We start from the raw sequence: 26583 nt of genomic DNA, 5'->3' as shown, positions 1-26583 counted from the left end.
CACTCAAGAGCCAGTGTAGAGGAAATGAAAAACCATGGGAAATTACTCTTAACTTAGAAGAATATGACATCCTTAACAATCAACCTCAAAAGACTTCAAAGAAATTTGGTCCACTTTTCTATAATTGCTGCTGTCTGGGGTTACAACTTATTTCAGGAGTAATTCAAGCATCTCTACCTTGATCTTTGTAGTTCAAATTCAAGTTTAAACTGCAAAGCAAGACACAGATTTAAGGCGTGAGCTGCTAAAGTTTTATCACAGCGCTACATGACCCTAATTTTAACTGTTAAAACTGATCAAATGGTTCAGATAATTAAAAGATTATTGTTAGAAAACAAGGCACAACAAGACCTTCCCTTGTTTTCTGAGTTTACTTTTGGCATGTAGTGCTGATAAAAGCCCCCCAATTTGGGATTATTAGAAAGAAACACCTGTTATATTTTACCACAGCAGAAACTTTCTGTTCGGTTCATAATGTAGGGAAGAGAATAGCCTGCAGGAGAGAGAAGATACTTAAAAAGTTTTTTATTAACTTATTTAGTGTTATTTTAATTTATTTTTCATGGTTTTCCCTCACTTCACTTTGTCCTCCAAGCAGTTCTTTCGGTAAGATCATATTTAAACAGTGCAGTGTTGATTCTCAACTATGCCCTGACAAAAAGTAGATGTTCAACAAGGTGTCACTACTCAGTCTCCACAGACTCTTCACAGAGTCTTCTCAGTGTGGAGTCAGTCTGCATACTAATAGCTATTTTTCTAAACTACTTTCTGCACAGCATCAGTTAAAACTCAGTCACTGGGTGGAATGAGAATTATGATATTGACCCTGCAAACAGGACAGAAACTGAATCTGGATTAATTTTTACAAATACTTTTATTTTGTCCACCAAGGACTTATGTCATTTTGAATTTTGCTTGTGTTATGACACAAGCAAAGGCGCTTGGACAGACCCGGCTGGCCATCGGGAGCACCAGGAGAAGCTGATTGTCAGGCCAGTGTTAAAAATGCTAAATGAAATGGGTAAATCAAAGAGCAAACAAGGTCCCTCAGAACTGTAGACCGTCAGCCCCCGCCTGCTTTTAACCTGATGGCACAATCTCTGTCTGTCATCACAAACGATTGGTCGCACGCACATCAACACAGCGCTCAGTCAGTGCGAGCGAACAAGAAAAGGTAGAACTGAGAGGGAACGTATTGAAAGGAAAAAAGCCCATCATATAACAAGTACCTTTCCCGAGTTTATTCTATGTTTTAACTAACGTAATCATGCTATTTAGGAAAGCAGGAGATGCGTATGCATTGACATAATCTGGAAAATAAAGAACTGTATACACTTTTCTGTCAGGTGGAAGTATCTCCAGTTACTCAGAGCTACCAGAGCTTCATGATGATAAACATAACGTTAAGTCCAGCCAGAGCTCTGAGGAAAAGCCAGGTGCAAAACAAACACTCCAAAAGTGCACAAAAATTATATATATGAATATTTATTCCTGTTTCCTTAATTATGGAAGTGCAACTGACGACACTGGCTGTTTTTACTATTTTGGGTGTTTTTTTAAAAACTAAAAGTTAAAGATATTACTGGCATAAACAGTAAACAGAAAACCTTTTCAACAAAATGCTTACAATAAATGTGGTCTGTTGTGAATGGAGTGAATGTGGAGATTGGCCTGGACTGATGTTAGATTCCAGGCCTGAATTATTATTCCAGCCCGCCCTGCGTTTGGAAGTGAGATTCCTTCAGACATCTGAGGAAAGAGAAATCTCATTCAGGTTGATTCACTAGAGAGAAAAACTACTTCAGCTTAAAAATGACTCAAAGAAATAGTAATTAACCTTTAAATGTTCATATGGGTTGGTAAGTGGTGCCACTGACAATACAAGCCAATGTAGAGTCATTTTTTAAAACAATATTTTACAAAGTGGCTGTGAGATGGTTTGTTTTTGGCGGAGTTTTAACAATAATAAAAACCAAAACGTTTGGCGATCCATGACACCAAAGCCAAATGTATCCATTATTTTTCAATCAAAATAAAAATGTGTGTTCTGAACAACCTCAAATATAAACAAAAACACAATTTATATGCATTGCAATAAAATAAAATGAATGAGTGATTTAATCAGTTACTTTTCATATTAAAAGTTTTTGGTAAAAGATTGTCAGCAACACACCTGGTTCACTATCACTAAAACAGCATGAGGTTATTTTGAGACATGTCTGTCTTCATGAGGGGTTGTTGACAGAAACACTGAATAACCCAATGTTTCTGTCACCAACCCCTACATTAATGCTGGATGCAGGATATTCACTAGTATATAAGGTATAGGGCCAGATCAAAGCTCAGGATTATTTAAAAAAACATAAAATGCCATAAACTGACTGTGCCATTGTTACTGCTCTCTTTCCATCTCGGCAGGAAGTCTGCTGCCTGGTTGTCTTGCTGTTCATAAAATATTTACATACTTGATAATGTTATTGTCTGATGTGTCTCCCTCAGAAACACGATCCTTTCATCTCAACAGGATTATCTTTGTTCAATGAATAAATGAGTGAGTAAACATGTAAACATCACCACTGATCATGTATCATGTTGTTAAGGACTGTAGCCTTTACTCGGGTAAGTGATATGATAAGTATGGCAATGGTGACTATAGTGTACTTTACATAAATCAAACAAATGTGTGTCTTGGATTAACATGATGTTTCAAGTCAAATCCCTGTGGTTCAGCTGTTATGTCATCTTCAGTCCATATTTTCTGTTTTAATCTGAGAATATTTTCAGTTACATCACGGCAGATGCCTTTCTGTTCCTGGTGTGCCGGTTTCAGAGCACCAGCGGTACCTCAACTGATTATATTCAACAATCCAATGCTTCTTCATCTGGAATAAAACTGATTCTTAAACAGCAAAGATTTCAAAGACATAATTTAACTGATGTTTTACTGTAACATTTCTTTATTTGCCTATCTGAATACTAAGCTAGTATTAGTTATTTTATCTAAATGCACCTGCCTAAAGTTGCAGGTGATTTATTTAGTAGTAGCTACTGATCCCATCCCAATCCATGAAATGTATTCAGTATAATAATAATAATAAAATCAAAAGGTTTTACCTCAGATAGCCTGGTAGCCTCAGCGAGTAGCCCTTTGTATACAGTAAATGATCGAACAACAAAGTTGATCGTCATGTATCTTTTTCATTACACTGCTTTAAAAATAATGACGTTCATTCGGAAAATTTATGAGGGGACTAATTAATGTAATGGACTGCTATAAAAGTATTCATTTCCCATTTTGATTTGCTGGCATCACTTCCAGGAAAAGTTTCACTTGAGCTCACAGGAGAGGAGAGAGGCCCTTCCAGATTATTTCTTCAAGTGCTTTGATGAGATTATTGCAGCGCTCCTCAAACGAAATCTGTGACGCCCGTTTCAATCAAGGCTTTTTAATGGCGCATGACTGGAAGGAGAGGAGAGAACCAAGAAAAATACTGCAGCCACAACAAAGCTAAACACAAGCAATCCCATACTGAATTAGGCATGGTGCCTCCATTGTGCCTTATTTTGACTTTTTCTCTAATGTTGGTGTTGGTGAATGTTGGTATTGTCAGTGGTAGAAGTACTCTGGTCTTTACTTAATAAAACTCACTAAAACACTAAAAATACTCTGTTACAAGTAAAAGTATTCAAAACTTTGCTTAAATAAAAGTACAGAAGTATTATGAGCACAATGTACTTAAATATACTTTTATTAAATCTGTTAAAGTTGGAGCTGAGTACGTCATTACTGTAATCAAGCACACTACTTGCGTAAATGGACTTAGTTATTTGGTATTGGTATTAAGGAGGTTGGTGGTTGCCATGGATGCAGTTGGTTGTTTTTTACTCAACTGAGGTACGTGTTATATTTTTACTCCACTACACTTGTAGAGTCAGATTTAAGATACAAAACATGGATTATTATAGATTAAACTACCCAGTAGTACAGCACTGTAAGTCATTCCCAGGTCATGACGCTTTGTCAAACCGCCCAAGGTATCTTTTGGCATCTGTATAGAGACCGGGTTTTCAATTGACTCCAATGTAAACCCACCTGCGGCAATATTAGACATGTTGAGCTCTGTCTTTCTCATTGGACAGCTGAAGCACATTTCTAGTTTGAGGCCCCTGCTTTCGGACGTATTTTTTCCCACTCTAAATTCCACTTTCAAGGTTTTCTTTTAATGATATTCTCAATATTTCTCGACATAAAAACACAGGAGTTTCATTGATATTTCAACAAAACAATAGGTTTATGTGATGGCCATCACTTTTAATTCATTTAATTCACTTCATTTCTCATTCATGGAAGGCTCTAGATACTACAATACGGGACGTAACCGGTGTTACCATGGCAATGAAACACCAACACAGTGTTTTTTGGGACTTTTTATTACAGGGTATATACACGTTAGAATAGTAACATAACTGTATATGTTTTATATATAAACATGATAATAAATCTATAGCTATTAGGGACACTCTTAGTTGGGGGCGAATTGCCTACATGTCTAATGATAAAGTCCGCTCCTGTCAGGACATAATGATGTCACGGTAACAATGTTAGAAGAAAAAGCAGTGTGGTAGAGTGATGCCAAAAAGTTGTCAACGCAAAACACCTGCCGTTAGAGACACAATGTTGTAATTGGGGAGGCAATTACTTCTTCCTTCTAGCCTTTTTTGGGAAAAAAAGGCTAGAAGGAAGAAGAGTAAATTGAAAAGAAACCAAGGGCAGTGTTGCAATCAATAGCATTTTTCTTAAAGGATTCTCTGTGAGCGGGAGGGGAAGAAGGTTATGCGGCCTGTTACAAACTAAAAAAAGACGGAGAAAAGAAGACAAGAAAAAAAGATAAGTGTCAATTCAATAACCTTCATAATAGAGAGAGAATTGAAAAGAGAAATTGGCTGGTGAGAGATAGGACGCACCTATATGTTGTGAACATATTTTCTGTATCGGAAAAAAAACAAAACAAGGGAATGTTTCTTTCATCCAGTGTGCATGTTAGTGTGTTTATATGACAGAATAAAGGAAAGCAAGGCGGTGAATTGGAAATATTGTCCACAATTGTGATATCTGTGGCAGATATTTCACATCTAATATTGTTGATTGAGTTTCGAAAAGGAGTGACTGCAGAGTCCCGAGTGCGTGTGAAAGAGAAAAGTTGAGAGACGAGCAAAAGAGATTCTCTGGTGACTTCAAAAGAGATTCTGGAAAATCCTTCTGTGACAGTTTCCACTCTCGGTGTAAGACTGTACCCTCCTTTATTGCCTTCTTAGCCGAAAAAGCTTGGCGGTGTTACTCTTCTTCAAACAAACACATTAAGAGAAAAGTGCTTTCTACCCTGTCTCCCCCCTCTCTCTCCCAGGCTCTTTCCCACGATGCACCGCTGTTCGCTAACAAGAGAGGACAGCCAATCGAAGTGACCCGCCTTAAGCGTGCTGTTTCCCCGGCCTTGTTTTCTATTTGAAAAGCAGCGCACACTCTCACAGGCCATTTAGCCAGTGCAGTAATGACAGAGGCAAACACTTGCTCGATCCAAAACAGCACAAATGGATGTGGTAACAGGCTCGGAGAGGAGAGCAAAACAATACTGAAACAGCCTTCTTTTGTTTTGTTTTTTCACGTTATATGGGTCTGTATGTCTTTAACCGTGTGTGTTCTAGCTTCAAAGTGTGACGGTGTTGCATGCTTCATACTTCAAAGCCTCTGTTTCTGCACACGTGTGCATTTGCATGTTAGCCCAAATGTCCTGGAGGACTTGGACACGAGAAGCTTCCTGCACGTCCAAGCATTCGTCTTTTTTCCCCCTGGGACATTGAGCATGAGACTCAACAAAGAAAGAGCACCACAAGCAGCAGCACAAGACTAACACACCCACAATTTTCATGGGGCAGAACCATAACCTCCACATAAGGACAATCAAGAGCAAGAGCTGAAAAAGATGTCCATGTTTGTGTACTGGCTTATATGGCCGTCTGCGTGTTGGTCTTTCAAATGAGAAACCAGCTCGACTAGCCATGCAGAAGCATGCTGTCCGCGCTGCATTCTGGTGCAGAAAAGCAAAGCAGCACCACAGAATGAATAATAATAATGAAGAAAGGAAGAAGAAGGGACTGCCATGTTAAAGAAGAAAACCACAGCCTGAGGGTATTTTCACTCATGGTCTGTTGGGCTTCTTTGAAGCGAACCCTGGTGTGATTTCACCATTTGTGCTGTTTGTTTGAACAGATGTGAATGAATCCCTGGTGCGCACATCAACACTGTGAACGCCTGAACAGGAGAGTCTTGGTCCGTGTCCAAGCCCAGTCTTTGTGGTGAAAATGCAACACGGACTAACCACAAGATTATATGCTACAAATATTTATCTCAGTTAATTGATTAATAATTAAGTCAATAAAATAGTAAAAAAATTTCATCACAAGTTTTTGGAGCCCAAAGTTAGGGCTTGTTTTGGCGGAACCAACAGATAGTAGATTTTTCAATTAAACTAAACTAAAATTTGAAAAGCTGGAGCCAGAGAATGTCCGACATTTTTGCTTGATAAATGACTCAAACGTTTCATCAATTATCATAATAATTACTTCATTTTCTGTTAATCAACTAATTGATTAATCGACTGTCTCAGCAGCTGTGTCCGGTAGGAAATTCGGTCAGTCATTGAAATAAATTTTGGTTTGATCTTCTTTTGCAACTTCTTGCCACAGTGATGATGTTAAAGCACTTGGTTGGTAGTGTGAACCTTAAACTACAATTAGAATCCAACAAGGTATCCATTTCTGCTTTGGTGCTGACCAACCAAAGCAAACCACAACTTTAAAAGATTTTACATGACGTTCAGTTTACTTGTCACAAGGAGTACTACTCAGCCTGCAAAAACTGTTCATGTAACTGTATAATGTCCTCTGTGGCTCCTGGGGAAGCTTTAAAAAAATACCTGATGATGAAAGACACTACTGAGTTGCATTATGGGAAATGAAGGATGTCGTGTTTTGGGTGCTTGACCCCATGAGTGACTAAAAGTTAGGATAGCTTTTTTCCCAATCTCTCTCTTAAGGTCTTTTCAGACAGTGTGTGGTTGCCTTTGAGGCCGTCGCCTGGCAACATCGATGTTCTGTATTTTGATTCGATCGGCTACCTCCGATCCTACCAGCCTGTACACCATATTGCTATAATCTCATCACGCAGCTAAAAAGAGTGGGTTGTAGCTTGAAATAGAGGAAATGGTTAGCAATATGACACGATTAATATAGCGATTAATATAAATGTTGCTTACTGTCCCAGACTGGACTTTGGAGCTGATGCTGCTCTAATACCGTTTCTCGTCGCTGATCTGTTTTTTCTCTGCTGATGAAGAGGTGAATCATTCAGGGACCTCAGATACAGTAAAATTAGCTCCTGTATTGTTTCCCTCGCTGTGGTTTCTGTGGTTGCCATGGTGACACGGCAAGTCACGGCAGCAAGTTAAAAAAGTTGAACCACTGTAAACTCAGAATGCAGCGTCACTGTGGTTACATTGAAAACAATGGAGGCGGCAAAGCTCACTGTCTGAAAGCACCTTAATGAGTCTTCCAACTTTATGGAAGTACAACACTAAATTGCTGCAGTATTTAACACTTTGAGACAAAATATATGAGATGTACCTTGAAGTTCCAGGCTCATTAGGTTTGTTCACTTTTTCTTATTCCTGCAGATAACTGGCCAAATGTAGATGATGCAATGTCAAACTGAGATTTTTAGTGCCGCTACAATTAAGTTTTACAGCAGCGTTTCAATGCAACACTAGAAAACAACTTTTGAGCAGCAAGTGCTTCCCTCTGGTCTCTCAGATTTAAATGCCATTCAACAATCATAGAGGGAGAAATCCATTGCAGGAGAAGCACAGTCAGATTTTTACAGTGACAGTAGCCTCATTTGTCCAGTAAGAAATGCAGCTTTGAGGCCTGCTGTGCTGCGAGGCTTGCTTTATCTTGACTAGTACATCTTGCTCTCTTGCTTTTGTTATCGCGATGTTATCGCTCTTTCCCATGGCGCGAATAACACGCCGCTTAACACAACAAGTTCAGAAATATTCTCTAGGGGCTTTCAAAAGGCATTCAACACCAGCTAAAAGTAGGCAAGTAAACGAAAAGTGGCAAATTACAACACAAAGTTTTCTTTTATCATGCTTTTACCTGTAATGTCAGGTTTCTGTGGCATGAAGAACTGATAGAAGGTGGGCTCCGACAGGCCCTTGACGTTGCGTGCTGTGATTTCCACTTCATATCTTGTGTTCCACTGCAGCGGCTGCAGCATTGCAAAATCATTCGCTCCTGGAACTAGCTTGGTCATCCACTGTTCCTCCTTATCCTGACAGGAGAGAAAAGGGGAGGATAGATGAGAGAAATGTAAAGGAACTACTCATACTCTTGAGTGAATTACAACTTTAATCAATTCTCTACATTTCAATTTTGTCTGCAAGCATCAAAGTAGAGCAGAGGAACTGTTGTTTTACGTGATAAACAACAGCTTACCCTTTGTGCTTTTAATCTGGGGATTCGGAGGGTTACTGCAATCAGAGATTGAGTCGTAGTTGTGAAACGCCCACGCAGATGCACTTGCATAAGTAAAAAGAAAGGGTATTCCTCTGTTTTTCATCAAGTTCACACAAGTTAACGGATACCTTTCTGTTCCTTTGTGGCTGCAGCCTTTTCTCTTTTTTTCCCCTTCCTTACATTCTTCCTTTCCTTCCTTCCTCCTTCTTCGTCTTGAGACCAATTGCAAACAAAGGATTGGAAATTGAAAAGTCAGGCTGCAAGCTGTACAATGAGAGCATGCCAAATGTACTGTGTGCTTACCATTCTTCCCTCCTCCACATTTTCCTCCCAATGTTAGAGGACAAAATGGGTTTTTGTAAAATCAAGGTCCGGGGCGCAGATATATGTAACATTTGTCTGGATTATCAGGTGACTATGATGGGTCTGTGTGTGGGTTTAGTCTGCTTTCAGGTTCATCCTTTACGCGAAGCAGTTGTGTGTTCCTGATGCCAGACGAGGCTGTAAGATTACTGGGGTGTGAAGCATCTGCACTGGCTTCCTGCTCGGCCTTCAAAAGCCTCTCTGAGACTTCCTGACCCTCTTTTCCACACCATGTTTTCATCTGCAGCAATATTATTTTAAATCGCTGTCATTTTCTCAATGCGACAGAGAAACGCCTGCTTGGACACATTAGCATTGGGGAGATAAGAGATTTGGACCAGCTCAAATCCACTTAGTACTGTGGAGAGTTTTTGTACGAGTGCCATCTATTCTGCTTCCTGGCCTCATCTCAGTCACTCGCCTTATCTTGTGAGTTTAAGCTGCTTTTTGTTATTTTAAACACAAAAAAATCAACTACTTAAATGGATGAGTGAATTCTGAGAGCTTGTGTGTACTCTCATTTAAAACATGAATTGTAACTGACAAGGATGGAAAAATAGAGATTCTCAAGCAGAACATTATTCATTTTGCCACCAACGCACCTACTCAACTCAATCGACAGGAACCTATTAAGCTAGTGAGTCACGCACACTCCATTTGGGAGGAAAATGCATTCGCAGTGTCACATCCTGTGTTGCTATTGTGTCAAACACACAGAAAAATCTATGATTTTGAGCTGTTTTGGTGTCTTTTATGTGAGACAAAATTACACATTTCAAAATTAAAGAAAACACCTCCTCTAAATTGTTAATTTAGTAAGTAGCAGCCTTGCTTTATTCAGTGCAGGGGAACATTTAGCTCAATGGTATGATGTTACTATTAGAATAATATCAATATTAGTTTCATGTGGGGCAGGGTAGCATAGAGCTAAAAGTTTAGTGATCAAGCAAACACAGGACAAATCCATGTTAATTGCATGCACATTTATTAATAACTACTCACTACTAACTAACTAAAACAACTCTTTGACATTAACATAATGGCTACTTTTGTAAGTTAATAAAACTCACTGGCCCAATCCAAAAATGTTGTCGTTAATGTGTTAACATGTAAAACCTCTGATATGATCCTTTAAGTATTTCCTGTTTAGTTAGAAAAAATAAAAAGGGTCACAGAGAAATGTTGATGTTTGCCTTACAATATAAATAATTTAATATGATTATGTATTGGTTCTGAAACATCAATGAATTCAGTCGATCTGTCAATATAATCTGGATGGTCAGGGTTGAACTAATCTCTCTTCCTCATTAAGAAACTTTTTAATCATTATTTTGCCTTTAATGGATATTTTTTTAAACTTAATCCTGTTTTAGATGATAATCTTTCTTATTTTCAACATATCCCATGAAAAGACCAAAACCAACAATGTATTAGTGCTTCTCTCAATACGTTCAGACACCCCTACTCTGTCTGTGGCATTCAGCCCCAAGGTTCCTCTTTTCTCTTTGAAAATGGGTCACACATGTATAGTTTCATCTTTAAAAAAGGCAAAATAATTTCCTAAAACAGCTGGGCACTGTTTTGGCAAACGTTACTCAAATGAGAGCAAATTGTGCATTTGTTGGGGGCTATTTACAGGTGCGGATTAATACAAATTTGATGTGCAAGTAAGCACTTAAGTCAGCAGGACAATGTATATGAGAGAGAAATATACCACAGTTCCCATGTTCATTGCAAATAAGGAACATGTAACACAGAACAACAGTGTGGCTTATTGATGTGCTTTTAATAGCTTTTGGACAACAACGGAGGAAGAAGCTTTATCATTCTTTGGCTACACAGGCTATACTTGTTAGTTGGATCAATTCATTGTTGGATTTGGTCTTTTCATGGGATTTTTTGACAGTAAGAGAAATCTAGAATATTGCCAGTCTAATCATTTAAAAATGGGTCATAAATTAATGTTTGCTTTTATTTCTTCAATCTAAATATTATGTATGGGTTCTGAAACTAAAATGTGTTCAGTTGATAAGTCGATTCCCCCTAATTCCCCCTAATCATTTGGATGTTAAGGGTTTAACAGATCTCTTTTCATCCTTAAGAAAAATCTTACTCATTATTTTGCTTCTTGAAAGGAAATCTTTTCTTTCCTTATCTTTTCACTTTCTAACTTTATCCTGCCTTGACCTCGACTTATCTAGACTCGATTAAGGTGGATTCTGTGAATAGACCTGATTGTAGTAGCCATGTTTTACTGTAAAATACTCTAAATTACTCACAGTTTTGTACTTGATTATATATTCCACAATGGGCATCCCTCCATCATCCTGCTTGACCAGCCCCAGCCTGTAGGCTTTGCCCATTCCTCTCTGCCCGTGGACCGCCGGCGGACTCGGCTCTCCTGGGGGAGACATGAGGAGGAGGCCTCAGCAGAGATGCGAAACAATATGTCCTTGTTTTTTTCTGCGAGAGGATGTGTGTGTGGCTATGTGTGCATTTCCAAGGAGGGGAGCAGGTGGCAATGTGAGATATGAGATAAGGATGCAGTACAGGGAGAGAGACGGTTTTAAGCTGAATTAAATTCATATTACAAGGCGACTCCCACTGCCTAGCTATAACTAATGTTGACTGGAGGTTCTTATTATTCACTGCATTTTGCTAATTGGGTCTTCTTTCTAACATTCATTCTCAGTAGCTGCACTACTGTATAATATTTACGGTGCAAATACTTTTTCTATGGCCTTGCCTAAATTTACTGCAATCCTGCCGTGCCAGATTGCCAGAATAAATAAAATGCTTATCATAAAACTCCTGCAGTATATCATTTTTAATGCAGCAGTTTTACATGAAGACACACATTTGACAGGATCTATTCCAAGCTCCAATAATCTGGATTCGTATCACTGAAATATGAGTATCTCAAATATGAGCATGTTGGAGTTTCAGAAGATGCCAAATATGTCTCATTTCACTAAGGTGCTGATGCTTTGAATAGATTTTGCAGCATGTTTGCATTTCTATCACATCTTCATATATATTTTATGAAATCAGCACACAAATATCTTTCTCATATTAATCCAAATACAGTTTCATTACTGTTTTATCTGCGTCCCATTTTCTACAACATATGCCATTTTTGTACTCAAGGGTTTGCACTCCATTATCTCCTGCACATCAACATTTGTGAAATGCTGGGATGTGCCAATAATTAACAATTAACCCAGTCTAATTGCTATAAAGCCATTGTAGTAATGATTATGACTGGATACATATGTAAGTGGCTGTTAGAATACGTATGAAGATCCCTTTTGGGTCGGATCCTAACGAGTGGAGAAGCTCTTATTTTGAAGAATGTGTCATGAAACGAGCTGTGTGTGTGTGTGTGTGTGTGGGGGGGGGAAACCAAGGCGCGGTGGAGGAATATAGGTAACTGACTTACGGATGGGTAAAGTCTGGAAGGTCTCTGTGTGGCTGAACTCTCCCTGACCCTTTCCGTTGACAGCTGCCACTCGAACCTCGTACGTCGTGTTGGGCTCCAGCCCTGTCAGTACCACTGTCGCTGGAGAGAGAGAGAGGGGACCAGACTTTATGGAAATATGTGGTGACCATGAATCATGTAGATAGGAGAGCAAATCATTTAAAAAATGAGTTTTTCATGGTTTGGGCCACACAGCACATGGTGCTTTTTTCCCCCAGTGGATCAGTTTGAAATATTGCAAGGAGGAAAAGAACAAGAACAGCCACAATGCGCTGGTTAGATGAAGAGCTGCAGGTGACATACTGCAGTTCATGAGAACCAGCACATCTCTAATACGTCATCAGGGTTAACTTGACTTTGAACATGCCATCCTGTTGAATGGAAAATCACTCATAAATTCACAAAATATTATTGCAATCGCTCATGACATCGTACGGGTAAAAGTCCCAACTCTATTATGAACCTATTTCCTGCATTTTTCATTAGCAAGTCTTTCATGTTTGAAGATGTGTTTTCAAGACTGGTTTTGGGAGGAGATGACAGTCAGTCATTTCATGCTGTGTCTTTGTTGACCCTCAACATTTTGAAAAAAAAAAGTCATTATAGTCATGTTCATGCATTTTATTTAAAAACTGCACTATGTTGTACACATGAAAAGTGACAGAAGTAATCATGTAAAGAATGACACCTGACATCGCTGTGCCCTCCCTCCCCCAATTCTGGCTTTGGAATGGTATGGTAGATGGTATCCAACAAGTACTTTGGTTGAAGCATACTGACACCTTAATTCTTATTGTTTTAGAATGAGGGCTTCAACAATCACATATAAATGTAATGTTCGAGTGTCCACATACTTTTGACCATGTTCTGTATTTCAAAACTATGTATGCTAAATGTATATCTAACCACACCTATTACTTTTTTATTTTTAGAAAAACAGTATTTATTCTAGTCTGGAGTTGAAAATAAATCAAGATATATAGCTATATCTAGCTATAGGTTTGATCGCTATCATTTGTTATGTGCTCATATGTTTCAAGTCTCTCAGTATAAAAGCTTTAGCTGTATTCCTAAAATATAACTTAAATAGAGCAGCTGCAGACTAATAATAAATAGTATGAGAAGATTATTAGTATGTAAATGCAAGACAGCATTTGCAGTGTTATAATTTACTGTAATTGGTAGCAAATAAGAAATATAAAAAAAGAAAAAGATGTTCATGTAAAGCAATACTAAACAATACGTTCTAATAAACAATGTATTCAAAGACTAGATGGGAGTGTGAATCTCATGAGATCACAGTACATTTTTATATAGAATATTAGAACTATAGCGACAGTGAAAATAGTGTCATCTGTTGCATTCATGCTGTAAATGACATCGATTATTGAATAAAACAGGAATTCTCATTATCAGACCACATTACGGATTCCTATTTAAATCCTACAGTCACTAGAGTCTATTTACATAACTGTCACTATTCAGAACGGCAGCAGAGAGTCGGCAGTGTAATGAGCTTGAGTGAAAGTTGTTGTTTTTGTCAGTCTGCACAAATTAAATACTCGAACGGTAAAAGGTGCTTTTGCAGTTCTTTAGTCCTGGAACTGAAAACAAATTCTGCAATTTGCAGCAGTGCTAGGTTACTTTCCAGGCTATAAGCAGACATTTCAATTTGGGCAAAAGCATTCAAATGAAACAAGTCCAGGCATCTCATTATATTGAAGAGTTTATTGTGTAAGGATCTTCTACTGAGGATATCTGAAGTGGCTTCTGTGATTATATGATGCCACTTACTGGTTTGTAATTAGTCCAGCTCACAATTTAATATTTTAGTCCTAATCTTGAATAAAGAACCAACTTTAAGTAAACAGGCAGGAAATTAAATTTACAATAAAGATTTATTCATCCAGTTCTGTTCCTGATGTTTCCTCCCTTTTTTCCTTTTTCCTTATGCATCGCTCTTTTCCTCTACATGTGCAGTATATTTTTCCGTGATACCTGCAGTTTAGTATTCACCTCACTGCATCTCCATATTGTAATTGACTCTGAAATGAGGGATATTAGTGATAAGCCCTTCAGGTTTGTCAGACCTGCTTATCACCCGACCATTAGTCCTCTGGCTTCCATTTTCCATCCATCCATCCATCCTTCACCTCATGGTGTACTTTCCACCAACAGGCTCAGAAATCAATTTGGAGTTGTAAAGCATAAGAAGAGCAGAATCGTGCTCTTTCAGCTCAGACGGGTTCTGGCACTCTCCCCAGGAGGTGTCTGAGGTTCGTCATGACCAAACAACATCTCAGGGCCGCGGCTTTGAAGGATCGCATGACAGACCATGTGATACGGCTTCTACTCATGCTTGAATGGTGTCGTTCGATTTGTTAGCAGACATGAAATGCTGGTAAACCCCTGATAGGATGTTATTCTGGCATGATGTGGCACGACGTCACTGGTCTAATAAGTAGAACTGTGTGACAAAATTTTAAATATTCTTATTTCTCAAAAGTGAAGTAGTAACTACGTGCATGTGTATTTGTCATTGGTTTATGGTCACTGAGGGGTGATTAAATGAATTTGAATTCGTGTAACAAAAAGAAAAACACTATAGCGCATGATGACTGAAGCTCATTTATAGTTGAAAGCAAGTTTTTTTTTTTTTACATGTTCTGCTTTAACTACTGCCATGGAAAAACAACATACCATTACTCTTAAAGACACATATCAGCGTTTTTGCAAGTTTAAGCCCCTTGACTACAAATGATAACTATTTTATTTTCTTGTTGACCATTTTCCAAGCAATGGGGTGGAATTTCATATTTCATCAATAGAAAGCAGTTACAATGAAAACTATTCACAGTAAGGTTTGTGGATTATTTTGAGTAAACAGTTAAATTATTGTTATGTGATAATGTTAAGTAACATGCAGATTGATTTGGAAAGTCTTTACTTTGTTACCTGTCAGCAGTATTGTAACTTTGACAAAAATGCACAACTCAAGCAAGTTTCACAAGTGCCAAGTGCCAAGAGTCTGCCATTTGATTTTTATGCCATACAAAAATGTATGTATATCAGCGGCTGTCTGTAAAGTTGGAAAAATACATTCGCAAATCTGAAACACAACTGAGTACTGATTGCAAAATAGTCAGCCGTAATGTAAAGCTTCCATGGTCTGTATTAAATGGTCTAAAACGTGATAATCTCTGGCTTATGTTCAAGGGACACTTAGAAAAGGAATTTTATCAACCTGTCAGAGATCAATGGATTATGAAAACCTCAAAAGGTCTCTGATATGGCTTACAGTGGCCTATATTTGATTTAACAATATGCGTTTTTGTTCCATGGGCAAGACAAGTGTGTCATTTATCTTTGGATCACTGGTACCCCTCATTCTGAAATTACTATGTTAACAAACCTTAAGGAAATTGGCTCGGTCCATGAAATGAGCTACGCATGTGAACAGGTGAAAGCTTTATTATTAATCTGACGGATTCAAGGTGCCTCAGGAAACGGAGGTGGAAACAGACATGTGTTCAAATGGGCTTTTAGCTGTCTTTACAATAAGAACATGTGCTTAATGAGGCCCACATCGACAGCAGACTAATGTTCCTTGAAAAACACCACTCACTCTGGACACTGTGTGACTTGACGTCCCTCCAGTCCTGTGAGCCAACCTCCTTGTACTGGACCAGGTAGTAGCTAATGGGCACGCCACCATGCGAGTCAGGCTTCATGAAGGTTACGGTCGCCAAGCGCTGGGAAACAGCTGAGAGACGCACTGAGTAGGGATTTGATGGTACATCTGAAAAGACAAAATAATGACATGGGTCGAACACACACAGCATTTGAATTATTTATCTTCAAAATCTGGTAGGTCTCGCCTGAACCACTTGCTTGGTTTCAGGAGCTTCTGTTACTCTGAAAATCATATTTCACAAACTTTTATGAATGAAAGCAAAAGAATCAAGGCTAATGTCAGAATTTGACTATTCTATCCTTCATGTGGAGGTTAGTGTGCTACGAGAGAAAATTGAACCCAACCTCAAGTCCATTACTCATAAAACTTCTTCAAAAGTGTCAATTATATATTACATGCACACATATGCTTGTGCACGCAACTTTATTCTCCTTTCCTATCTGTGCATAAATAGCTTAATCCATTGAGGTCACTACAACAAAACGTCATTTTCACTGTTGATTTAAAACCCTCTTTGTATTTTGCGATTGTACAAGAAAAGAAGATCGATGAGGTTATATGAAAGTCTCATTAATTACTCAAATTCTTTTCCATTTATTGTCATGCAACAACTATTGTACTTCCACAAAAACTAGGGAGCTACTGAATACATTTTAATATCATAGTATTTGTGGTGGCACTTTAAAGATGCACAAAGAACAAGTTGTCTTTCGGAGTTTATTGTAATATTCAGTCACACATTTGCAAATGGACCTCTGAGCCCGCTAGGCTAAGAGTTACTGAATGAAGTTCAGATGAAGGTATTTCTACATATTCTAATTCTTGGTAGGTGTCCTTAAACACACAGTGTTTTGTCTGGAGATTCACAGCCTTATGTCTAGAGAGTCTCTTTCTGACTCTGTCTGCTGGATATCAAGAGTTGCTGATAACATTGGCTGGGAAGCCGAAGGCTAAATTCCACAGGAAGCAGTATTCTGTCTAATATAAGACAGTATAAAGTGAATAAGGTTTTAAACTGACAATACAGTATTATTTTAAAATACTTTGCTACTTGAGAGAAAAAAACTTTTCAAACCTGAAATATGCACTGGCATTTGCACAATAATAACCATAATGCCACTAAATGCATTTTCTAACTGGAGATAAAGGTACTTTTAATGCTGTAGACAGTACTCACTGACCCTTGTACCTATTACATCACTGTCATTCCTATAATCAAACTATAGATAGACATTATTGCTATAATAACTGTAAGCCTTGAAAGCAATTTTACATACTTTACTTCAGTAAGGTGGTACATCACTCAAATGCATCTTTCATTTGTCCTTGGATTCAGCTGTGAATCAACACATTTTCTCTTTTTTTGTGTATTTCACTACAAACTTACTTACACACAAAAGCATATCTAGTGGGTTTTACTCAAAGTTTAGCATTGAAGACAGAAATGAGGTGTTCTTGCGACTTCCACTGGTGATCATCTCTCTTCTGAGTCTCTATTACTGACTCAAACTTTTACAACTACATGAGTGTGTGTGTATGAGTGTTTCCCTGTGTGTGTGTCTGTGTGCAGAATTGTAAGTGTCAGAACAACTTCCAAAACACATTGTTTCCTGCAAGACCACATATTAGGTCAGCTTCTTGCTCACTACTTTTCTCCTTAGCCGGGGCAATTCAATCTGCACTAAAGATAATTGGACTGCACTATTGTGTATTAGCCTGCGCTACCGTAAATTAGGGGGTACTTCAGTAAATAGCGAGGGGTATGGTAAATCAGTTGGCACTATTTGAGATTAGGCTAGGCTGAATAGGGGTGGAATTTATCTTCCTGAGAATTGCAAATAAGGCTATTACCATTAGTAGAGAGGTAGAGGGTTACAAAGCAGTTGAACAGTTAGAGTTACTGTGAGAACAGTGATTCAAAAGGTGTGGGATCCCTGACTCCACACATTCTGGACTTGAAATGAAGTCACCAATTTCATTAGCTCAGGTAAAGGGGCTACACAATAGTGTCAATTCTGCACACTCACCTGCCTGGGCCAGAATAAACTCCTGGTATCGAACTCCAATGTTGTTCCTGGCTGTGCAGTTGTAGCGGCCAAAGTCCCTGTCAGACATAGGAGTCACCTACAACGGGAAAAAAGTCTAGCTGAACCAGCTGCTCAACTTTGAACAAGTTAAATCTCTTTAACTAATTAATACTATATTAAATTATATTTGTTACATATCTCTGTTAATACTATCTTTAGCCATGTAAATTAGTTTGGTTTTATTTGTCCAGGATGGTAAGTAGTGTGTCAACTTTTTCATGGTCTGTAATTGCTAGTTAACTGACCAAAGCCACTGGACTTATACCCACCTCCAGCACAGACTTGCCCTCTGCACTGTGTACCCGCGTGTTGGCAGTTCCCTCTGCAGAGATGGTGAAGCGCTCTCTCCTCCACAACATGGTGGCAGGAGGGTTGGACATCACATCACAGCTTATGTTCACTGGGTTCCCCTCCCACGAGTAAAAGATGGTGTGGTTGGTCAGAAACTTTGGTATATCTGTCCAAAACATAGAAATATTATCTCTCACCCTTGCCTCATGTATATGGTAAATCAGCTTTTTGCGCTAAAACAAGACCTAAATTGCTAAAAGAGTAATTGCTGGTGTGTCTGGAATTTGTGGCAGCCAATTAAATACTCAAATCAAAGGTGAGCTGGGCTGGATGATCAAAGACATAAAAATGACTTGCTGAAACTTAACACACAAATTCCTCAAAGGGAGAAGAAAAAGCATTTCATTAACGCCTCCCAAACTCCCTCTGCAATGTTAAAAAGAAAAACTTAATTGAAGCCACCTCATGCTGGAGAAGGGGGTAGAAAATCTCCATTATGATCATCTCCCCAAGAGTAAAAATAAAGGATGTAAACAGAAGCTCATTTGCCCCAGCAAATAGGAAGGGCAGTAATGGACGATCGCAGCGGTGAGCTGTCGTACGGCTTTCTTTTGGCCCAGTCAGCCCAGCTCAGTCGGAGAGGCATTATGGTTGTTTTATGCTCGCTTGCAGGATTCCATTAAAGAGATTGATGCCTGGCTCTCTGTCACAGCCGAGGACGCGTTATCCCCCTCCAGCCTGCAGTGACTTAGTAAATGAGTTCATTAGTTCGGTGGCAACGGCTGGCTCAGCCCCGCCACGCTCAGACTCACAGGCTGTGTCTTTCTGCAGAGTGGGAGTCGAGTCTGAGAGCAAGTTGTCAGCTGCAGCTCCAGCAAAACAAGTTTACAGTATAATGACGGCAACTTTGCTTCATGGTTGGTGACTGTGTGCATGCATGTGAGATTTGTTTTTTCTATATGAGGATGCCATCAAACCTTTTCCAAAATGTCAACTTTTTAAGAACTATGCAAAACAGGTTTTGAAGGGAATCCATGAACCCAAAAGTCACCTCAGCCAGAAGAGGAGAAAATTGGTTTCCACAAGACAACAGAGATACAGTATTCATTGTTTTCCCTCACTGTCTCTCTGAATATTTTTGTTTGTTTGCCCTCTCTCTTTGTTGTTCCTCTAAGCTTCAAGGTGGAAATGCTGCTACCAAAAAAATGCACTTTCCATTGGTCTCGTTGAGGCAACAGAGCCGCTCTTATAATGAACCTAATCATTCCAAGGCCAAAATGGAGATCTTTGCTTCAGAGCTCATTAGGCAGGGGATAGCCCGCCCCAAATAACCCAAAACAACCAGCACTGAGGAATGGGTGCGCTCATCGGGAAGTAGGGGAGCTGTCAGCGGGGGAAAACGAAAGGCAATGCATGATATCCGCTTACTAATTAACCCTTCTGAAGGCTGTGTGTGTGGTGCAGTGGGTGCAGGGGTTTTGAGGGGGTGATTTGTTTATAGTAATATAATGATCTTAAGAAAGAAAAACAGCCACAGTGTGAAAAGAATTATTAGAACTAAGCATGGTTGTACTTTTGAACTCTCTACAAGACTGCAGGGGTTCACGTGTTTCCTGCTAGGTTTCTGATTTGACTGCTTAAATGTGTTTGTGTTCCATTTTTACATTAGGATTCTGATACCGCTAATAGAAATGCAGAGAGTGGTGGAGTGGCTGGGTTTATATCAGGTGACCAGGGCTCCATAAATAACAGTCTTCATTTTGCAAACAGACAATGTTACACAGCTAATTGCTTGAATATTTCCAACTCTTGCAACAAATTATAATAGACTACACTGAAAGAATCAGTTACTACATTGCAACTATAGTTATTTGCCTTTTTCCAGGAAAATAATCATGAAATATTGCACTGTAGACCAAAACAAAGTTGTAAAAAATCTAAGACATTGCTGTGTACTCCACGCTACTGAAGTACAAGTCAGTGTCATGGTATGCATATTTTAAATATGTGAAGGTGCGCCTTTAGGCTGAAACAGGGTGTTAAGTCTTTAAGTCTGTAATTTTAAATCAATTTAGGATGGATTCCACAATTATGGTGTGTTTTATGTATTTCATGACTCTAGCTGGCAATGACTGGTGCAGCTCATTGGCTTTGCAGAGTTTAATGCTCTTAATAAACTGATGTCAGGAACCAGCACCTTCTCCCATTTCTCTACTCTCTTTCTTTGTTATCAATCTAGTTTAGATCAGGAAAGCAGGGTTTGTTAAATGTACAGTATTAATAGAAGTCTACAGTACAGCCACACAGGTGTTTTCATTTAAGTTGCCCGATTAGATCTTTGCTCAGGACAGTGTGTGCAGTCTAAGTAGCAGGAATAACTGGAAACACCTGTGTGAGTGTGCAGAACCTTTAAACACTGATCAGATAACTAACATACTCACACTCAATGTCCAGGAACATGCTCTTCTGATGGCCTCCGATCCTGCTGAGTGCTTCGCAGTCAAATCGACCCAAGTCGGCGAGCCTCACACCACTGATGGTCAACACTGACTTGCCGTGACGACCACGGACTTCAAAACGTCCGTCCTGACTCTGAACACAAACCCATATACAACTTCTAGTTAGGCATAACAATAACTTTTACTGCTACATCCCACAAATAGATCCACATCTGTGAAATAGTTAGGACTCACATCCTTGCGAAATAGATGTTCTTCTGTATCAAGCCAAAGAAGGTCAGACATTCTAGCTGTGAGGTTTATTTGTGGAGAGTTTTGGGTGATATAAAATTGGCATTTACATCCATATAATTTTCACACAGTTATTACCCTTAATGAGTGGTTTGGTGTGTGAAATTCTGAGCAAAGACAACATTTTAGAGCGGGAAAGAGCAGCAAACCAGACTGACTGAGGAGAGGATAGATTATAGTTCTTATGTGTAATATGGCTGGCAATTTATTTGTGATACTATGTTTAAAGAAAAAGCCACATCCATGCTTGAGATTGTGTAAACCTGGAGAAATGATTGGTTGATTCAAATGTGGGGGGGAGGGGTTGCACAAAAAGCACATTCGCACCAAGGAATCTAGAAAGGCGAAGTTGGCGGCAAGTAATTTACAGAAAGTTCCTCGTCCAACTTTGTACTTGAGACTGAATGACAGCCCCTTGATCCATTTTGACCCCCCTTGCAGGCTACCGTCACTTGTCACACTGAGTCAGGGTTAATGCAATAAACTGTCGATTTATTACAAGGTCATTACATCTGTATGAAGACAGATGATATCAATTTGAAGCAACGGGTCAATTACAGCAGACGAGGCTATCATTCCAGTAATCGACATTCACTCGTAATGAGAAAAAACACCCCAGGAGCATCCTCGTTGCAGACACGATACAGCTGTAGCCCCCAGACTGTTACCTAACGGATAACCTTTGTCACCCCAAAGAAACTACTTTTCAGAGGTCCTGCCCATGGACTCAATCATTTTAAACATTGTCACTTGCTGTAATGTATCTTGAAATACTGCGTTCTTTATTTTTTAGCTCTTTTCTTTCAAGATACATTTTTACCTCTCCATGCAGAGTAGCCAAACCATAAAGTCCTGTATCAGTATTACTTCACTAAATCAGATGATACACATGATGAACACAGGCTACAAAAGGTTTTATTTGTTTCATTGTTTTTTCTTCATATAAATGTGTAATGAAGAAGTTGGTTCGACATTCTCTTTTCGCAGACAAGGCACAGCCATGAATAGGAAACAGAGTTTTAGTTGAGATCTTATTATTCATAGAGTCTGAGAGTGCCGTAGGGTATTTTTTAATATAAGTACCCATCAAACGGCACATGGCATAAATTTTGGTGGCAATCTGTCCAGGGCTCTTGAAGCCTTTGTGAACAAAAAGACATGGCTATCAAATACAGCAGCAACATCTCATGATTGCACTATCACTGCTAAGTAAAACTGAAATGGACCGGCTTGTATAATCTGAAACTATTATAAAGGGACTGCTGACATGGACATGTTCTATGAGCAGAAGTGGACACATGCACACACAAAGGTACAATCGTTTATAGTGATCATGACTTTTTGATGACTAAAAACATCCATCTTACTGACAAACTTGCTTTTCCCACTTTGTTGCCTTCTAATTAGTCAATTAAGTCAACTTAGATAAACAGCTTTAATAGAGTAAAAACAGAATACAAGTTATTTAGCTCAAGGCCTGAGAGTTAATGTAGGATTGCAGTCAAATTAGTGTTGTGAGTTTGTTCCTAATAAAGGAATTAAAACTAAAAACACAAAACAAAACAAAAAAGCTAAGATTGAGAGTCAAATCAGGCTTCCAGTAAGCCTATTAAGCAAAGGGATACCCTGGAAGGTTTTTGTTACTAAAGCTGTAATCAGCGAGATTTTTGTTTGTGTGTTTTTGCGGCATCCTTGGTATTCTCCATCCGTATATACTCCATATATACTGTGTAACAGTATATGCAACATAATGCTGCAAGAAATCCAAAAGATCACTTCCACATTTTTTTTCTAGGAAAGATCTGGGGTTAAGCTGTATTCATGTCATATAGGAGTTACTGTAACTACCAGTTTCCGACTTGTAAATACCACATGCGTCAACAGCCAAGTTGAAATTATGACTGGGAAACCGATACATCTGACTTGGTGTTTAAAGGAATAGTTTGACATTGTGGGAAATACCCTTACTTGCTCTCTTTCTGAGAGTTAGATGAGAAGATCGATACCACTCTCATGTCTGTACGCTAAATATGTAGCTGGAGCCACCACCTGCTTAGCTTAGCTTAGCATAAAGACTGGAAACAGGGGGAAACAGCTAGCCTGGCTCAGTCCAAAGGTAACAGTCCTCCTACCAGCACCTCTAAAGCTTGCTAATTACCACGTTATATCTTGTTTGTCTATTCTTGTTTTCACTGTGAGGTTGGCAGGCAACCAGCGCAGACTCAAGGAAGTCGCCAAGAGATAGTCTGGCATTCTGAAGTGTCAGCAGGGGGATTCTTCAACTGTCTTAAGTCGTCCGATAATGTGAACGCTTGTAAGTCCTACACACAGGAATCTTTCTTGTAACTACCATTCTTCCCATATGACATGCACACAGGTGCAGCAAATGTGAAATCAGTCAACAACTGACTGAACTCTTTTAACCACTTTTGAGTTATATTACATAGCAATAGAGACTAGGCAAACATATATTTATTTATATAAAAACTATTATTTCTTTGCCCTCCTTCTACTATTTGACCTCTAGAGCATTGTGTCTGCACATTTGCATGTATGTTTGTGTGTGTCTATATTCTCATCTACTGTATATAAATCTGTGGATGTGCACATTCTGCACACCTCCTCCATAGATTTCCCCAGTAAATTAATGCACATCCAGCCCCTTCTAATGCCCCCCCCATCTCTGCTAATACTCATTATGTGTCTAAGCCTCATAAGCCTCGGCCATGAGACCCCCTATTCTGAATCACACACTCTTTATGTTGTCGCTCGTAGACTGCTTCAGCATTATCCTGTTTAGAATTGCTTATCTTTGCTCTTATCATTGCAATACTATCAACCAATGAGGTGAAGTGGCTTTTAAAGGCTTGGTTCTGGTCTCTTTGTGCTGCTACTGCACACTTGCTTGTTTGCCTCGCCAGCTGAGGTCAATGGGATTGGGAGAGTGTGTGTTGAATAGGAATGCTGAGGAATGGGGTGATGAGAGTGGAGGAGGAGGAGAAAGAGAGGAAATCTTCCAGGACGGAGCTTCTGAGTCAGGAAATTACTCGCTAACCCCCCCTCGCCAACTGACAGGGTCTGTCTAGAGACGAACTCAGCCCCTAAAGCACAGCCTGTTTGATATGCAGCTCAGTCGAACAACAAGGCAAGCGGCCAGACGTGAACACAACAGTGAGTCACATGCACGCCAGTGGACACATGCATGTTCCTGCATGCTCACCCACACATACTGTAAACACGTGAGCAGTAACCGACATGACAGCACAGAGATAAAAGGCAAAGAAATGTGGTTAAGTTAAAGTTAAGGGAATAAAGGAACTGGAGGAGATGAAAGGAGACGCAGGTAAGCAAAAGGAGGGCAGAAATATATGAAATCCTATCCCTATCTGATCCATAAGACCTCAAAAACCAGAACGGCTGTGCGTTTACAGTGAACAGATGAAGCTAAATCTCGAATGCAATCTCTCAAATGGGATTATGGACACTGCTCCTGTGTTATTTCAGTCCAAATGCTGGAGAATTTTCAGATATTAAAAATGTCAGCTGTAAATGTCAGCGAGGCTGGAAACACACTGTAGTCTAATTCTGGCGAGCATTGCTTATTCCAACAGTTTGGTTTGGGGGATGAACACAGGGTGTTCATATTTGCACCACTTTAATGATTACTGTATCACCTCATCCTGGTGACAACAACAAAATGACATTTAATAATGGCTTTCTGGTCCAAGGAAATGGAGGCATACAAGGGGTTTCACACAGGAAGCAACAACAAATCCATCAGCTAAACATTACTATTATCTATTTTTGACTGTATTTTGCAGAAGCTTTTGTGACCAGGTGTGAAATGGAAAACAAAACAATAATCTCAATGGGTATGACCGAATGCTTTTTTCAAGGTTTAATTGTGAAATGTCTTTTGATGAGAGTTCAAATCAACACAAAAAAACTTCCAAGCTTGACTTCTGAATAGCTGAGGAAAGCATTAGAAAGTTCTTCAAAACTTTAAGTCTATTGAACCACATACAGTATATCAGTTTTGCAAAAGCAAAGCAGACTTTTAATGTCAGTAGCCATTCACCTTTGGGTGTTTTGCATGAACAGAAAAGAAGCTACAGTGCAGTTTGCGAACCTTGCTTGAAACAATACCAGAGGAGTGGAACAATACCCTGACTCACATCCTACCTCGCTCGGTTCATAATTAAATTCCAGGAACTGCATCCCATTATGTTCTCTTACTGAGGGTCAAGGTGTTAGTTGACAAAGAATGAGAAAAATGGAAGCAACATTATGCAGTTAGTAAAACTAAGCCCTTTGAAGCTTAATGTCCCTCAACAAGAGAGGAGTGCGTGCAGACTGTATATGCAGATTGGAAAGCAAATTGAGAGAGGAACATCCTGCCTTAAACCTAAATGACTATGGCCATCCATCATGCCTTGTGCGGCACAAGCCGTGTTTGTCTTTGCGTATGTTTAGGTGTGTTGGTTTGCACTACGCATTTCCATAATTGCATTTGCTGTGGGAAGAAAAGCACTTACTCTCATTTTCGGCTGTGATTTATCAACCCGAGCGATTCGAGCCAATGCACACATTCATTTATCTCTGCGGTGACCTTTTTCCCGAGCAAAAGAACGGCTGCCATCTTTGGTTTTTTTTTTTTTTTTTACTGCTTCTGTGAAAGCTTCAGCCCGTTGCCAGGGAAGCTGTGATGGAAGTGCATATGATTTTGACATTGATGGCAGCTCGTTCAAGAATAATTACTTTCCCAAGAAAATGCGGCTGCAGCTCATTCAATTTCTGATTTGTGAGGCTGTCCTTATGGACAAAACGAATAATGGATGCTGAGAGAAAAATACACAACAGAAGCTTAGTACCTTTTCAATTTCTTAAGTTGAATCACATAAAATGTGTCAGAGTCAAAGGGAGGTACAAACCAAAGTGTAAACTGAAAGTATTAACATTTGCCCTGGAAACTTCAAGGTTCTTGCTGCTTCTTTGTGCTGGGACCTAATCAAAATAAATGTGTGAGCTGATTTCCCTTGAGATAATAATCTCCGCAAAGTTGAGAGATTTAAACACTCCCTGTAAAAAACATGGACCAAGGTGAATGTGCATGTTTTGTTAGCATGCAGCTTTGATATTATAAGAGTCTTTGAGGCTTTGTACGTAATACGGAAAAGCAAATGCACTGTACAAGTACAGTAGGAATTTGGCTTGCTGTTTATAACATGAGCTCTACACTGTGGTGTCAAAAAGAAAGAGGAGGATCAATCATCAACACTTGAATGTAAATATCATCAGCATCTGCCTTTAGACAGGCCCTGAGCAGCACTGCTAGCAATAAATGACTCT

At 39.2% G+C, this 26583-nt stretch overlaps 1 protein-coding gene across 3 annotated transcripts in view; it reads right to left on the bottom strand.

The window, feature by feature from the left end:
• LOC122872205 (neural cell adhesion molecule 2-like) overlaps positions 1-26583 on the bottom strand; it is a 277482-nt gene that overhangs the window by 24142 nt on the left and 226757 nt on the right. For all 3 annotated transcript variants that reach the window (XM_044188127.1, XM_044188125.1, XM_044188126.1), the window contains exons 9-15: positions 20926-21076; positions 18463-18650; positions 18134-18230; positions 16038-16211; positions 12374-12493; positions 11214-11335; positions 8212-8386 (exon numbers count right to left, since the gene is read on the bottom strand). In XM_044188127.1, the coding sequence (XP_044044062.1) occupies positions 8212-8386; positions 11214-11335; positions 12374-12493; positions 16038-16211; positions 18134-18230; positions 18463-18650; positions 20926-21076 (1027 nt within the window). The remainder of the gene's footprint in view (positions 1-8211; positions 8387-11213; positions 11336-12373; positions 12494-16037; positions 16212-18133; positions 18231-18462; positions 18651-20925; positions 21077-26583) is intronic.

Source organism: Siniperca chuatsi, linkage group LG24 (genome assembly GCF_020085105.1).
Source record: "Siniperca chuatsi isolate FFG_IHB_CAS linkage group LG24, ASM2008510v1, whole genome shotgun sequence".
NCBI lineage: Eukaryota > Metazoa > Chordata > Actinopteri > Centrarchiformes > Sinipercidae > Siniperca > Siniperca chuatsi.
The sequence above is the reverse complement of the archived record's forward strand: the minus strand, read 5'-3'. Positions and strand labels throughout refer to the sequence as shown.